The sequence below is a fragment of the Bos taurus genome, chromosome 5, assembly GCF_002263795.3.
Source record: "Bos taurus isolate L1 Dominette 01449 registration number 42190680 breed Hereford chromosome 5, ARS-UCD2.0, whole genome shotgun sequence".
Taxonomy (NCBI): domain Eukaryota; kingdom Metazoa; phylum Chordata; class Mammalia; order Artiodactyla; family Bovidae; genus Bos; species Bos taurus.
In genome coordinates this window covers 95162471-95175243 of record NC_037332.1, presented here as the reverse complement: position 1 = coordinate 95175243, position 12773 = coordinate 95162471, and the positions used below count along the sequence as shown (strand labels likewise).

The following is a 12773-nucleotide window of genomic DNA, read 5'->3' as shown; positions in this document are numbered from 1 at the left end:
GACAGGTACTTAAAAAACAAGAACACCGAGCTCAGGTAGATCAAGAGAAATAGGTCACAAAGAGAGAAAGCTCTGGAAAACGGACACCAATTTGGGTCCTCGGATTTCAAATCAAATGTTCTTTCTACTACACCACACTGCCCATAGAAGGGGGTTTTATTAAATGACCTCCTAGTTACATTATGGCTCTAGATAAGATCCATCCACTTATATATGAATCTGGACTCAGACAGGGTTGAAGCAATGTATATTGTACAGAAGACAGTTATCACACATACATGATATATGACAACTACTGCTGCTATTGACACAGAATTTTAAATAAAGAAAATTGAGACATTCTCTCCTTAGAGGATGTATCCTCATCCATAAATAACCATTAAGTTGTATGAAACAGTCACTGACTCAGTAATTACACTTATGGCAATCTCTTCTCAAAGCACGGGAGGACGGTGAAACAACGTATGTGAAAATGTTTATTGTTGTGAGTGCTAAGTCGCTTCAGTTGTGTCCAACTGTGTGTGACCTTATGGACTGCAGCCCACCAGGCTCCTCGGTCTGTGGGATTCTCCAACTGGAGTGGGTTGCCATGCCCTCCTCCAGGGGATCTTCCCAAACCAGGGATGGAACCCACGTCTCTTTACCTCTCCTGCATCGGCAGGCGGGTTGTTTACCACTGAGCCACCTGGGAAGTTATTGCAGTAGCTTTAAAATAATCATAAGAAACCAAAAAACAATGGAATATCCCACTGTAGGGAATTACCAGATGATCTGGAAAGGTATCTAAGAGATACAGGACATCCATTCATATGATATACGAAGATTAAGCAACTCCAGGAAAGCCACTTGCAGAATAATGTGAAATGAAGGTCAGAAAAGTGTTTCTGTGCTGTAGTGACTCCAACGATGTTCTTAACAACAAAAACTTGGAAGCACATGAAAAGAATCTGGAAATGTCCAGGTGACTGGAAATTATCAGGGGTGATGACTTTCTCTTTATCATACATGTTTTACCTAATGCTATAATTTATTTTAAGAATTAAGAGATACACACAACTAGTATAGATAGGATGGGTTAATAACATGGTCCTGCTGTATAGCACAAGGAACTATATTCAGTATCCTCTGACAAACCACAATGGAAAAGAATACGAGAAAGAATATATATATGTGAACAACTGAATCATTCTGCTGTACACCAGAAATTAATACAACACTGTAAATCAACTATACTTCAATAAAACATAAAAAATAATTTTCCCATCCCCCTAAAACAGCAGTAAAATAAAGGACTGTTACACTGAATTTGGGGCTTCCCTGGTGGCTCAGATAATAAAGAATATGCCTACAATGCAGGAGACCCAGCTTCAGTCCCTGGGTGGGGAAGATCCCCTGGAGAAGGGCATGGAAACCCACTTAAGTATTCTTGCCTGGAGAATCCCCATGGACAGAGGAGCCCGGAAGGCTATAGTCCATGGGGTCACACCAGTCAGACAAACTGAAGGGATTTAGCATGCATACACTCACTTTGCAAATTTATTACATCGACTGCATCTTATAAGAATCACCACCAGAGATGCAGAGAGAGAATAGATGGATTAAAAATCTTCATCAAAGACTGAGCATCTGTAGGAATTTTACTTGATTCATCTTCTTGATAGACAACCCTGTGAAATCTCAAGTCCAGACCAAATTCTGTCTCTGAGATGATGCAGAAGGAAACACAAGGCCCTGACACTCAGTAGTAAATCCAGTTTTATTTGGAGGCATTTCACTGCTGCAAACACCTGGGTTGGACCCATTATTAGAGCAGAGTGTATCATGAGTGAACTCACTGAGGTAGGGCTCAAATCCTTCTTTCTGAAGATCTACTGCCTTGAAAGAGAGAAGGGCCCTTAGAGGAGGTTGGGTGATCAAGCAAAGAACGTGAGGTCTTCACTTAGCAGCCCTCTGGCTGCAGAGGAGGTAACAGGGAGGAGAATTCTGTTACCGTATTCTTACCAGCTTCAAGCAGACGCTGGCTCACGATTTTCACTCCCTCCTTCACCACCTCTTCCAAGCTGTCCAGGGACTCTGGGAAGGCCGAGTTGTTCATCATCAGGACACTGATCTCGTAGCTGCCATCCTGGCAGTTTCGACTCACGTGGGAGGTCCAGAACGGCAGCCCTGGCCGGAGGATCAGTGACCACAAAGCCAAGGCCAACAGTGGTGTCTTCATGACCTCCCTCACCTCAGCACCATGCTCCTTGGGCTCGCTGGCTTCACTCGGGACTCTCAAGGAGGCAGGAGCTCCAGCCCGACAGCCTGTCGCTGGGTCCCTCAGACTATTCTTCCCCACGATTCTCTCTGGTCACCCCACCGGTCACGTGGACCATAGGAGACAGCCTGCCTGCCGGTAATTAGCAGCTACATTATAGTGGGAGATAAACCAAAGTTCACTCTGTGTGTTTGCTCACAGAAAGGTCAGAGTTATAAACGGGGAGATTACCTGTGCCTCACCCAATTAAAAAACATCAATCGGTGACACATCACTGAGAAAAGGGGAAAAGAGGAAGAGGGCGGTATTGTACACACCAAAAACGCTTTGGAAATGGAAAATAAAGGTCAAAGTGTTTAAGGCAAGCACAAATATGATGGGTTATTAGCTTTTAGGTTACAGCTGCGCACTGAAACCAAACTAGGACGATCTGTGTTTCAATCACCTAAGTCAGCAACTATTATTGAGACCTGACTCTCTGTGAGGCATTTTGGCAGGGCACTGGGTGTACAGCCATGAATGATATGGACACATTAATGTCTTCATGGAACCTGCATTCTGGTGGGGAAGACAAACACTAAATAAATCATTATGAATAACTAAACTCGATAATCAAAAACAGTGCAGAGTGCCATGGGAGCACATGACCAGGTGTTGTTGATGTTGTTCAGTCCCTAAGTCCTGTCTGACTTTTTCCATCCCCATGCCAGGCTTCCCTGTCCTTCATTATATCCTGGAGTATGCTCAAACTCATGTCCATTGAGTTGGTGATGCCATCCAACCATCTCATCTTCTGTCACACCCTTCTCCTTCTGACCTCAATCTTTCCCAGCATCAGAGTCTTTTCCAATGAGTCAGCTCTTCGAATCAGGTGGCCAAAGTACTGGAGCTTCAGCATCAGTCCTTCCAATCAATATTCGTGGTTGATTTCCTTTAGGATTGCCTGATTGATCTCCTTGCTGTCCAAAGGACTCTCAAGAATCTTCTCCAGCACTACAGTTTGAAAGCATCAATTCCTTGGTGCTCAGCCTTCTTTATGGTTCAACTCTCACAAGTAGTACAAGACTACTGGAAAAACCATAGCTTTGACTACACGGACCTTTGTTGGCAAAGTGATATCTCTGCTTTTTAATACACTGTCTAGGCTTGTCATAGCTTTCCTTCCAAGGAGCATCTTTTAATTTCATGGCCGCATGACAGATTAACCTAACCTATTCTGGAGAGTCAAGGATGCTTCCCTGAGGAGGTGTCCTTTGAGCTGAGCCTTGAAGGGTGAACAGGAGTTAGTTGTTCAGGAAGAGATGGAGAGAATGTGGGCAGGGGCAGAACTTGTGCAAAGACCCAGAAGCAAGATGTGGCATGGATGTTTGAGGAACTGAAAGAGATACAGTATGACTGGAGTGAAGAAAGCTAGTCCCGTGCAATAAAGAATGCCAGAGGAGTAGGCAAGGGTAAGCCAGGGAGTTTTCTGTAAACCATTAAGACTTTGGAACTTTAATCAACAAGGGAATGGATAAAAAAGAGGTGGTACATATACACAATGGAATGCTACTCAGCCATAAAAAGAAATGAAATTGTATCATTTGTAGAAACATGGATGAACCCAGAGTCCATCATACAGAGTGAAGTTAAGTCAGAAAGAGAAAAACAAATATCATATATTAATGCATACATGTGGAATCTAGAAAAATGGTATGTACTCAGTTGTTTCAGCCATGTCCAACTCTTTGTAACCCTATGGACTGTAGCCTGCCAGGCTCCTCTGTCCATGGGATTCTCCAGGCAAGAACACTGGAGTGGGTTGCCATTTCCTCCTCCAGGGGATCTTCCTGACCCAGAGCACAAACTCTAATCTCTTGCATTTCCTGCATTGGCAGGCGGGTTCTTTACCAATACCTCCACCTGGGAAGCTTGAGAAAAACAATACAGATGAACTTATTTGCAAAGCAGAAACAGACACCCAGACATAGAAAACAAACATATGGATACCAAGGAGGGAAGACAGGTAGCAAAGCCAGTCTCAGACAGTGGGTTGTGGTGAAGGAAAATACAGTGTTTTATTACAGGTGCCATGCAAGAACAACAAGCAGCTAATGCTCAAAGACCAAAACTGCCCGATGGTCTTCAGGGAAAGGATTTTAAAGACAGTGTTGGGGTGAGGGTTGCAGGGTGTGTGATTAGCTCATGGACACTTTTCTGACGGGTAGAAGGTGAGGTGACATGGTGGCATTTCAGGAATCTCAATCATGCATTTTCCAGCTCCAACCAGGCTAGGATCTATATGTTTTGGGTCAGCAGTTTCCACCTAAGTCGGGGGGTGGTCTGGTTTCTCTAAAAAATAACTTAAGGACGTGTGTCAGACACTGTTACATGTTTTTCTAGAGAAGAACTAGGACTTTATGATCCCATGCTTCAGTTTTACTTATTGCTCAAGTTGTTATCACCTTCCTCTCTTGACTGACTCTTCTTAGCTCCCGCTTTTGCCCCTTCTTCAATGATTAGTTGCTTGAGTCTGTTTTCTAAACAGGCCAAGGAAACTAAGGTTTTTTTTTTCTAAAGGTAGGAAAGGGGAACACAGAAGGGTCTGCAATGAGGAAGGCGCTGCAAGGCTCTGCTCAGAGTCATATATTCAAGTATATTTCTAGACTTGTGTCTGGAAGATGAGATTGTTTATGTATGATTGTTTAATAATTCTGAAGGAGGTGAGTCATCGGCTGAGAATGAAAGGCGAGCTGGGCTAGTCCCAGGCTTGAGAAGGGAGGGACTTGAAAAGTTACTATGATGAGTGACAGAAGGGACTGATAAGAGGTGTGTCCTAAGGTTGGCTGGCGGTGGTGAGTAGGGAGATGAGGAGCTGAGTGACCAAATCTATGGTGGTCCTACTCAGCCTAGATTTATGATTTTCTCCAGCCATGCTGAGCTGCTCTAGAACAGGCATAGCAAAGTGAATGGCGGGGCTTACTTGGGTCTGGAGTTTTTCCAGGTACGTGCAATGAAAGAACTGCTGCTGCTGCTGCTAAGTCGCTTCAGTCGTCTGACTCTGTGTGACCCCATAGACAGAAGTCCACCAGGCTCCCCCGTCCCTGGGATTCTCCAGGCAAGAACACTGGAGTGGGTTGCCATTTCCTTCTCCAATGCATGAAAGTGAAAAGTGAAAGGGAAGTCGCTCAGTCGTGTCCAACTCTTAGCGACCCCATGGACTGCAGCCCACCAGGCTCCTCCATCCATGGGATTTTCCAGGCAAGAGTACTGGAGTGAGGTGCCATTGCCTTCTCTGGCATGCCATGAGGCAAAGCCAAAAAAAAAAAAACAGAGAGAGAGAGAGAAGGGGCTTGAAGGGTACAGTAGTGAGGAGTGAGGCAGAAGAACAGGTGAAAAGGGGACAACTGAAACAAACATCTGGAAGGGTACAGTCTGCCATTAAAGGGCAGACTTTCTGCATTAAAGGGTGGGTTTTCTGCATTACTGATTGGAGCAGTTCAAGGTGGCTGAGAGCAGGGGAGGGAAACTGTCTCTAAACAGAGGATCTCAAGGAACTCAGAGTCCAGTCTGTTAGACAGTCACCTCCTGGGTATGAAAATCAGCCAGATTGATGGCAGGCCCTTACTGGAGAGGAATCCTCGAGGGAGAACAACCAGGACTTCAGTAACTGACAGTGGTTGACAAAAAGGGAGAGTGTGTGTTGTGGCTGATGATACGGGCCTCAGGGGAACAGAGGTAGGTTTTATTTTTAATTTTAAATTATGAAGTATATCATATATGTAAAGGCATATCTGCAATAAACATACACCAATTAAAAGAACAATAAAATGAACTCACTTATATACATTATAGCCTATAAAACATTACTAGAGTCTTTGTACCGCTCTGCACCCCATTCCTAACACATTACCCTCCTTCTCTCAATCTAGCCTGGACATGTACAGAAGACTTTATGAAGCGATAAAGGGTATTGGGGCACTTATTGATGATGGTGTAGCAATATGGGGATGACAAAATGCTAGGGAAGGTAGGACACCAGGGCTTCCCTGGTGGTCCAGTGGTTAAGAGTCCGCCTTGCAATGCAAGGGACACTGGTTCTATTCCTGGTCCTGGAAGATCCCGCATCTGAGCCCACATGCCATAAGTACTGAAGCCGAGTGCTTAGAGTCCATGCTCTGTAACAAGAGAGGCCACCGCAGTGAGAAGCCCCCGCTTGCTGCAACTAGAGGAAGCCTGCATGCAGCAACCAAGACCCAGTGCAGCCAAAAATAACCAAATACATAAAAGTTAAGATGCCACACCAGGTGTCCACGTTTGAGGGGATGACTGATGTGGAATAAGGTGGGTTCAATCCTAGTGTCTCCTGGAGGGAGGACAGCAGATGCTCAGACTTCAGAGGAGTCAGCTTTGATTCAGAAGGAAGGCACTGGGGTTGTTTTATAAGGTGGGTGGAGCAGGTGGTAATGAGTGACTGACAGTGGTCAGGAGTAGGCACCCCTGGAGACTTTAAGTGGACCTCAGGAAGAATGGAACAGGAGGCTGCAGAGAGGGCCATCACAAGGCTGATTAACCTTTGCTACAGATAACAATTTTATGTGTTGCACATTGGGTGGCCAAGCATGGACTCAAACCTGGTTGTCTAACTGTTAATATGTTGCTATTCCCATTTCCTGGGGTAGGAGAAAAAGTAGACTGATTTTTTCTATTTCATCCGCAAATTGCAAATATGAAAAAAAAGCCATGTCGAGGGATGGAGGAAGTAGTAACTGTCAGGTGCTTTTAATTCAGATGTGAAGACAAAAGGCAGATGCAGTTCTGGGAATCCTCTGATTAGAGCATGAAACCAGGAAAACATTTTCAAAAGGGAAGGAACAAGATAACATTCCTTCCTGGATCCTTTAAGGTAAAAACTGTATGTCTTCTCTACATTGCAAAACTACTAGCATGTAGATCATGATTAAAGGGAGGGAGGTTCTGCTGGGAAAGTTTCAAGGGTCAAAAGCAAATATTGAACACCGAGTTGGCAGATTTATGAGATGCACTTTACAGTAGAACACAAAAGCCCTAAAGATATGAGAAAAAAAAAGGGGGGGAAACTATTTCACGTGGGAAGGAGCAGCTGAGCAGGTCACCGGCATGTGCCACTCTTTGATTTCTGACAACACTTTGGGGCTCTTTTGTATGTTTCCCATTAAGAGCCCCTGCTCACTCTTGGAACCCTTAGCATCTCTACATTCAGTAGCAGTCCTAGGCTTCCTCTGTCCCTTATTTTAGTGGAGATGCAAAAGTGAGTTGTTCAAAAGGGATTTTACGAGCTAATGTAACTGATGGAACCAAAACATGAAAGCTTTTTTAAAAATAAGCACAAAAGTAAACATTCTGATTTGAACTTGTTGAGGAAAACTGGCTACAGTAAAGTACTTCTCTTTTTTCCAGTGTTATTGAGAAATACTTCACATACATCACTATATAAGTTTAAGGCATACAGCATGATGGTTTGCTTTATGTATGTTGTGAAATGATTATAGTAGGTTTAACTAATACCCATCTTGTCATATACAGACAATGAAAAGAGTAAAATAATGAAAACATTCTCCTCGTGACGAGAACCCTTAGAATTTACTCTCTTAACAGCCTTCCTGTACATCATACAGCAGTGGTAGCTGTGGTCATCAAGTTGTACATGAGAGCATTTCTGAACCTATGATTTAACAGACTCACCAGATTAGCTGAAATACACCCTGAATGCCTGCAGCGACTGGACATGTGTACTTCTGCTTCCTCCAATCAAGTCATTTGTTTACCAAGGGTCCGTTGTGTTTGTGCCCAAATTTGCCAAAGTGATAAAGACTCCACCTGCTAATGCAGGAGACATGGGTTTGATCCCTGGGTCAGGAAAATCTCCTGGAGTAGGAAATGGCAACCCACTCCAGTATTCTTGCCTGGGAAATCCCATGGACAGAGGAGCCTGGCAGGTTACAGTCCATGGGGTTGCAAAACAGTGGGATGTGACCTATCGACAACAACAACAAACCTGATAAAATAATTTAAAAACTGTTGAAAATTTTAAACAAAGACAAAGTACTAAGAAGACAGCTGTGGAAAGACTGCTATAAAACACTGTTATTTATAAAATAACAAAGAAACCTAACAAACACTTTGTCCTTGGAGAGCTTGTCAATTACCTTAAAACATGTAATACCAAAAGTAGTATTAAGATGCATTTTGCTTAAGAAATCTGATATTGCGGGGAGGGAAAAATTGGGAATTTGAGATTAACAGATACATACTATTATATATGAAATAAAACAACGAGGACCCACTGTATAGTACAGGGAACTACATTCAATATCTTACAATAACATAATGGAAAAGAATCTGAAAAAAATATATATATACACACACATATATATACATACACACATAACTGAATCACTTTTCTGCAAAGCTACTACACTTTAATTAAAAAAAAAAAAAGCAAGAAAGCTGATACAGAGGTTCAATCTAAGTACTAATGTTCAAAGAAAATTACCTGGCCTATATCAACCAGTGGGAGAATAAATAAACATGAATATGTTTTGAGATTTAAAAAAAAACAACTTTTAAGGTATAAATAAACAATTTTAAATGATTTCTACTTTACTGTCTTTCCTGTGGAGGAAATACTTACTGGTCCTATTCACACAGGATAACATGATGCCAGATGGGTTCAGGTAACTAAAAGTCTACATGGTTTTGTTGAGGACTCAAGAGTTAAGGTAGCTCAGATGGTAAAGGATCTGCCTGCCATGCAGGAGACCTGGGTTTGACCCCTGGTTTCGGAAGATCCCTTGGAGAAGTGAATGGCAATCCACTCCAGTATTCTTGCCTGGAGAATTCCATGGACAGAGGAGCCTGACAGTCCACAGGGTTGCAAAGAGTTGGACACGATAGAGAGACTAACATTTCCACTTAAGTGTGTTTGGTTATGCAAACCTTCTGAGTTAGGCACAGAGAAACATAAACTGCTTGATATAATAAAATAAGGAAATGTGAAGTTCCCAGGGCTAACCCAGGAACAAGGGAATGAGGAGGAGAGATGGAAAGAGATAAAAGGAAAGAAATGGGAGTTATGCATTGCATTGGCCAAAAAGTTCATTTGGGTTTTAAGTAACACTGTACAGAAAAATCTGAACAAAACTTTTGGTCAATAGAAAGAACTGGCCAACGTGATGGGGACTGAAGACTCTTGAGAACAAGGATATATAAAATACATAAGAGGTGGCAGGTTGCTTGTCTTTTCCTTGAGGAAAAGATGCCTAACTCCATCCATACGATAGATTATTGAGCCCCCTAAACCGTCTCAGCATTGGAGTTACACAAATGAACCCCAAATTCCCTAGAGGGAATGTAAAACTGGGTGAAAGTTCCTGTTATGTCTGACTCTTTGGGACCCACGGCCTGTAGCCTGCCAGGCTCCTCTGTCCATGGTATTTTCCAGGCAAGAATACTGGAGTGATTTGCCATGCCCTCCTCCAGGGGATCTTCCCAACCCAGGGATCGAACTCAGGTATCCCACATTGTAGGCAGATTCTTTACCATCTGAGCCACCAGGCAAGCCCACTGGGTAACTCTTCCCAAACCTTCAGTCAAGTCTGTGGCAGATACCACTTGCCTAACCTCTGGGAATTATGGACAAGTGCTCACATCTGTGTCTAGATGGATGGGGCAAGAACAGGAACGGGATGGCTAGGTGATTCTCAGAAGTAGCAGTCTCAAGTCAGAGATGATCATGGTAGTTTAAATCTTCAGGGCTTGATGAAATACCGGGGAGTGTTTTTGGACTTTCTACAAGGATGAGATGAGAAGTCATCTTATGTAGATTTCCAGGTCGGGTAACCCAACTGACACTCAAATCACTACTGTACACTAGGGCTGAATAGCTAAATTCAGCACCAGTGCCTGGGCGCTTCAGGCTGATAAATTTGTTTTTTCCTGGTTCCCGTTCCAAAAGAAACTCTATTTAATCCTTGAACAGTGTTTTCCTCGGGGCTTCCCAGGTGGTGCTAGTGGTAAAGAGCCCACCTGCCAATGTAGGTAGACGTAAGAGACACTAGTTCCATCCCTGGGTCGGGAAGATCTCCTGGAGGAGAGCACGGCAACCTACTCTAGTATTCTTGTCTGGAGAATCCCATGGACAGAGGAGCCTGGAGGGCTACAGTCTACAGGGTCACAGTCAGACACGACTGAGCAACTTAGCACAGTCTTCTTCTCCCTCCTTCCCCAGCCCATTTTGTACAGTCTTCTTATATGCTCAGGAAAGGCTGGAGTAGATAATTGTTATATATATGCAGGGGCAGCTGGAATTCTGTTCAGTTTCCCAGCGACTCTTGCATTACCTCCTGGGTCCAGGTGGCTATGTTTACATACTAAGGGAAATATGCGTTGGAGACAGCAGTAATGCATTTCAACTGTCATAAAGATCCCCGTGCTCTGGAAATAAATTTGTTTATTTTCTCTTACCTCCAACACACGGAAGGAAACAGACCCTAGGCTGCCAAAGAGTGGATATGGGGTTGACAAGTCAATTCTGAAAAAGGAACTCTGTATTCTCCTGTAGAGAAGTCAGAGGTTACTCTTCCCCACCCCTACCCACCCCCTACTCCCTCCCTTCAAGGGCAGCTGAAGAATTACTTCCTCATAATTATATGGGTTAAAACAATAGCTTGGGAAAGAAGGAAAAAAAAAAAAAACTGATCAGTTCCTTGAAGTGTAAACTTCTTACAAATAGAGTAATTGCCAGTTTTGTTTACTGATGCTTCTCTAGGTAGTAGGAAATGTCGGGCAAGCATTTAAACAACAGAATTGTGTATCTAGAGGTAAAGAATAGTTTCTTTGAGTCTCAGGAGGCAGTTTGATATTCTTAAACAAAAAATCCAAACCCAAAAAACTTGAAGCTGGATTTGAATCATGTCTCAGACCTTTGTTAAGCATATGAACTTGGGCAGACTACTTACATTTGCTTATCTTCAGTTTTCTTTATTATAAGATAAATTTTATTTCTATTCTAGCCAAGAAGCCTGAGCTGTGACCCTTGGTGGCATCTGGACGTGGATAGGTGTGCCAGGTGATGGATGGGATTTATCCAGACAATATTCACTCACCTGGAGTTCAACAGTCACACTATAGGTGATTCATTCTCAGGGAAACAGCCAAACTACAGTTGCCAGATTATTCAAGACCATCTTCAATCCAGTCCGTACATGCAGACCTTAGTTCAGAAGAGAAAAAGACCTGGAATACAAAACTAAAACCACCTGATACACAGCTCAGTAGAATACTCAGTCACAGATATAACTGCTCAGGGGCTCTCTAACAGACTCCTTCACACAAAGCAGAGGAATGTTGTTCTTCACTTGATCAAAAGTTGGCAGCCTATTCTGGAGCTTTGCGAATCCTCGAGGAATGCCTGGGGCTATGGGAGCTGTTGCTGCACCCACTGGGGGACTTCAGTGAATGAGCAGACTGTAGCCACCAGGGGGCAGAGTCCGCTGCAGACCCTCATGTCCATAGGACAAATAGACTTACTGGATAAAATTCAGGACATGCCTGGCAAGTTCCAGAAATACTCACAAGAGCTCCAACAAATGAAAATTAAGTTTCTACTAACTATTCTGTTAAGTTTCTAGTAACTACTGTTATTATGAACTTTGCAGATTCTTGTATGGGGAAGTTTGGTTTAATTAAAGCAGAAAATGATGTTATAAAGTTCCTGGCACCTAGTTGGCTTCCCTGGTGGCTTAGCTGGTCAAGAATCTGCCTGCAATGCAGGAGACCCCAGTTCAATTCCTGGGTTGGGAAGGTTCCCTGGAGAAGGGATAGGCTACCCACCCCAGTATTCTTGGGCCTCCCTGGTAACTCAGAGGGTAACCTAGTTAGTGATTGTTATTCCTGGATGCCATTCTATAAACGGCAGGATCAACGGCTTCTTCCTTTGTGTTATTTTTGTGTATAGTAGGTATATCTTCTCTAATTTTAACTGAAATTAATTGAAATGAAAAAGCTAAGAATATGACAACTTCACTTTATTAGAAAAGAGCAGTAGTGGAAAGAAATTTAAGTTGTATTCAGGAAATAACTGTGTAACTAGATGTGATCAAAACATTATCCCAAAACAAATATTTGGAATCTACCACAGGAACAAAAGTTTATGTTTATTTAGATAAACTTTTTTATTATTTGAAATATATTTACACTGCATTAGCAGGATATATTTGAGAGAAAGAACAAATTCTGAAATGTAGAATGGCAGATATTCCTTTTCACGTTATGTATCAGATTAGGAAAAGCAAATCTGTTGAATGTTTAAAACTTGGCAAAATTATTTGAAGAAGGAGCAAGTGCCTGGCGAAACAGGATTAGATGGAAAGGGATAAGAAGGTCAAGGGGAGAAAACTTAGTAATCCTTCAAGATTGAAGAAACTGGTTGCCTAAAGACATATCATATCAAATGTATCAGACATGGCTACATTTAACACATTCCATTTAAAAAAAG

At 42.8% G+C, this 12773-nt stretch overlaps 1 protein-coding gene across 8 annotated transcripts in view; it reads right to left on the bottom strand.

Moving 5' to 3' along the window:
• Positions 1-12773, bottom strand: part of GUCY2C (guanylate cyclase 2C) — a 101077-nt gene that overhangs the window by 63104 nt on the left and 25200 nt on the right. For 3 of the 8 annotated variants that reach the window (XM_059886118.1, XM_059886120.1, XM_059886116.1), the window contains one exon: positions 11383-11489. The exons of 1 other annotated variant lie outside the window; for it this stretch is intronic. Coding sequence is in view for 3 of the 7 variants with exons in the window: in XM_059886115.1 (XP_059742098.1) it covers positions 2002-2218 (217 nt within the window). In the remaining 4 variants the exon portion in view is untranslated. 8 annotated transcript variants of the gene reach the window in all.